The sequence below is a fragment of the Vitis vinifera genome, chromosome 14, assembly GCF_030704535.1.
Source record: "Vitis vinifera cultivar Pinot Noir 40024 chromosome 14, ASM3070453v1".
NCBI lineage: Eukaryota > Viridiplantae > Streptophyta > Magnoliopsida > Vitales > Vitaceae > Vitis > Vitis vinifera.
The window spans coordinates 17008917-17011197 of record NC_081818.1 but is presented as its reverse complement, the minus strand read 5'-3'; the positions used below and the strand labels follow the sequence as shown (position 1 = coordinate 17011197).

The following is a 2281-nucleotide window of genomic DNA, read 5'->3' as shown; positions in this document are numbered from 1 at the left end:
TACAAGAGTCCTCACCCAACCAGATCATGCTGCGCCTAGAGGAAGTCTAATATTTGGGGAAGTTGACCAGCTTCCCAAATAGGACTAGACTCGTATTATTGCCTATTAAATTGCTTTGGCAAACCCATATTACCCATATTTCATACAAGCACAGGGAGATGGACTCACTTCTTATCAAAACATGGGAGGTTTTTTCACAATCGTCATAGCTCCAAGGTAATAAAAAAAGAAACAAAAAAAAGGTTTTTATCAATAAAACTTACTAGTATCATGGAGTGGCAAAGTTGAAAATGTGTCATGACAATTAATATAATACCGGTTCTTAATAAATATGTATTCGTAAAAGACACGGCATTAATTCCAAAAAAGGAGGCACAGCAGCAACGTCCCATTAATTAGCAGAGTAAATCACCATAATAATGATATATATCCGCAAGTTTTTGGTGCTGGCCTGAGACACATGAAAATAAAATAACTTCAAATCGGTTGGAAACTTGGAGAGGGCGACATTGAAGCAGCTTGGATAAGAACGAACTTATGATTGGACATGCAGCCATATCTTAGCTAAAGAATGGAAAAAGGATTGATAACCTTGAAGACCATTACTGTATTACGGTTTCCTGTCACGCGTTTTAAAGATCCCAAAGGTCCACATCGAAAGAGAAGTGGTTCCAGTCACTTTCCTTCTCTTCTAGAAAAGTCTCCCCTACTTTCGTAGCTGCTGGAGTTTCCTCATCCCAGAAGCTTGAAATGGATTCGTTCGCTGATCCATCTCTGAAACATGTGCTTTCTTTTTGGCCTTCCTTGCCAGAAAATAAGCTGTCCAACCATGAAAATCCATCCTCTGACAGAGGTGGCGTTGAATATGGCTTGCTAAGAGTATGATCTGCTGATTGGACATCACTTTCTTTTGCTGCTTTTCCTTTTAAATAAGATAGGTTCTTATAGAAGGTCCGAGGACAAGTATTTATAACTGTGACTTTGGCTGTCTTGTCAGCTACATCTTTACCCGCTTTACCAAAGTACTTCTTGCTCTGGTGGGTGTTCCAGTAATTCTTTACATCGTTTGAAGTTCTTCCCGGAAGCCTACCAGCAATCAATGCCCATCTCCAGAAGAGAGGAAATAAAAATAGAAATTAAGCCGATAGATATCAAAAACGAATTTTGATAGATACAATTTCAGAAGGCTCCAAGGCTGCAGAAATAAAACAAAACAAAATAAATAATATAGTCGTAAATTGAGATTAAAATAATTTAAGAACTACACGGAAAACCTTTTCTTTTCTTTCTTTTTTTCCTATGTTAAACAATGACAGCTTTCAAGTCGTAATGTGAGGATACATCCCTAGTAATTGATTTACTGATGTTTCGGAGCTTGCCTGTTGCCCAACAGCCTGTGAAGCCTTATAATGAGATCAACTTCATCGGTCGTGAATTCTCTTCTCTTGATATCTGGCCTCAGATAGTTCAACCACCTCAGTCTACAGCTTTTCCGGCAGCGGTTCAACCCTGGAAACACGAGAAAAATGAAAACATCTTCTTCCAAAACAGCAAATTAAAACAAATTATATCATGAAGTCATTATACCCGATCGGAAAGGAACCTGATGCCACTTTCCCTCTCCATACTTTTCAATGCACGTCCTTAGCAGAACATCTTCTTCCCTTGTCCATGCACCTTTCCGCACTTCTGACGGGCCGTCCATAAACAACTTAGTAGTATGTAACCTGCAATCAACTATAACCAGTAAGAGCATGTATAAGTGAAACAACTCCTTGTCAAGCTTCAAAGCCTTCAAACTTATTTATCCAGATACGTCTCTGTAGTTGTTTGTGGCAATTTCTAAGCCCCTAAGGAGATCCTGACCTGCATTTCTCGGAGCCACAGAAGAGGAATTCCATGTGATTGTAACAGTACTGCAGCTCAATAATTATTAGTCAACTACCAGTCCAACCATTCCAACACCCCATCCATAAATAGTTTTCTCTCATATATTCCGACATTGCCATTTTCTCTTTTCTTCACTAGTGTTAAGTCGTCCAAAATAAAATTTAAAAATTTACTCATATAAGATTTATTAACGTTATTATTAATATTGAAAAAAATGTATTCATAAATGATTTATTTAAAAATTATCTTAAAAATAAACTTTAAAAAATATATATGGTTGGAAATTTGATGTTTAAAAGGTTAAAACTTTGATTATTTAAAAAATAGAATAATTAAAATATATTTCATTTGGTTTGGAAAGTCAATTATTTTTATGGTTAAAAAATCTTAA

General features: G+C 36.4%; 1 protein-coding gene across 1 annotated transcript; it reads right to left on the bottom strand.

Annotated features, from left to right (window-relative positions):
• Positions 1 to 298: 298 nt before the first annotated feature.
• On the bottom strand, positions 299 to 1963 carry LOC100248383 (transcription factor MYB1). The gene is made up of 4 exons (XM_010662016.3): positions 1867 to 1963; positions 1588 to 1727; positions 1380 to 1509; positions 299 to 1107 (listed from the first exon to the last, which is right to left on the bottom strand). The coding sequence occupies exons 1-4, from the start codon at positions 1899 to 1901 to the stop codon at positions 633 to 635; spliced, it is 780 nt and encodes a 259-aa protein (XP_010660318.1). The 5' UTR covers positions 1902 to 1963; the 3' UTR covers positions 299 to 632.
• Positions 1964 to 2281: the final 318 nt, after the last annotated feature.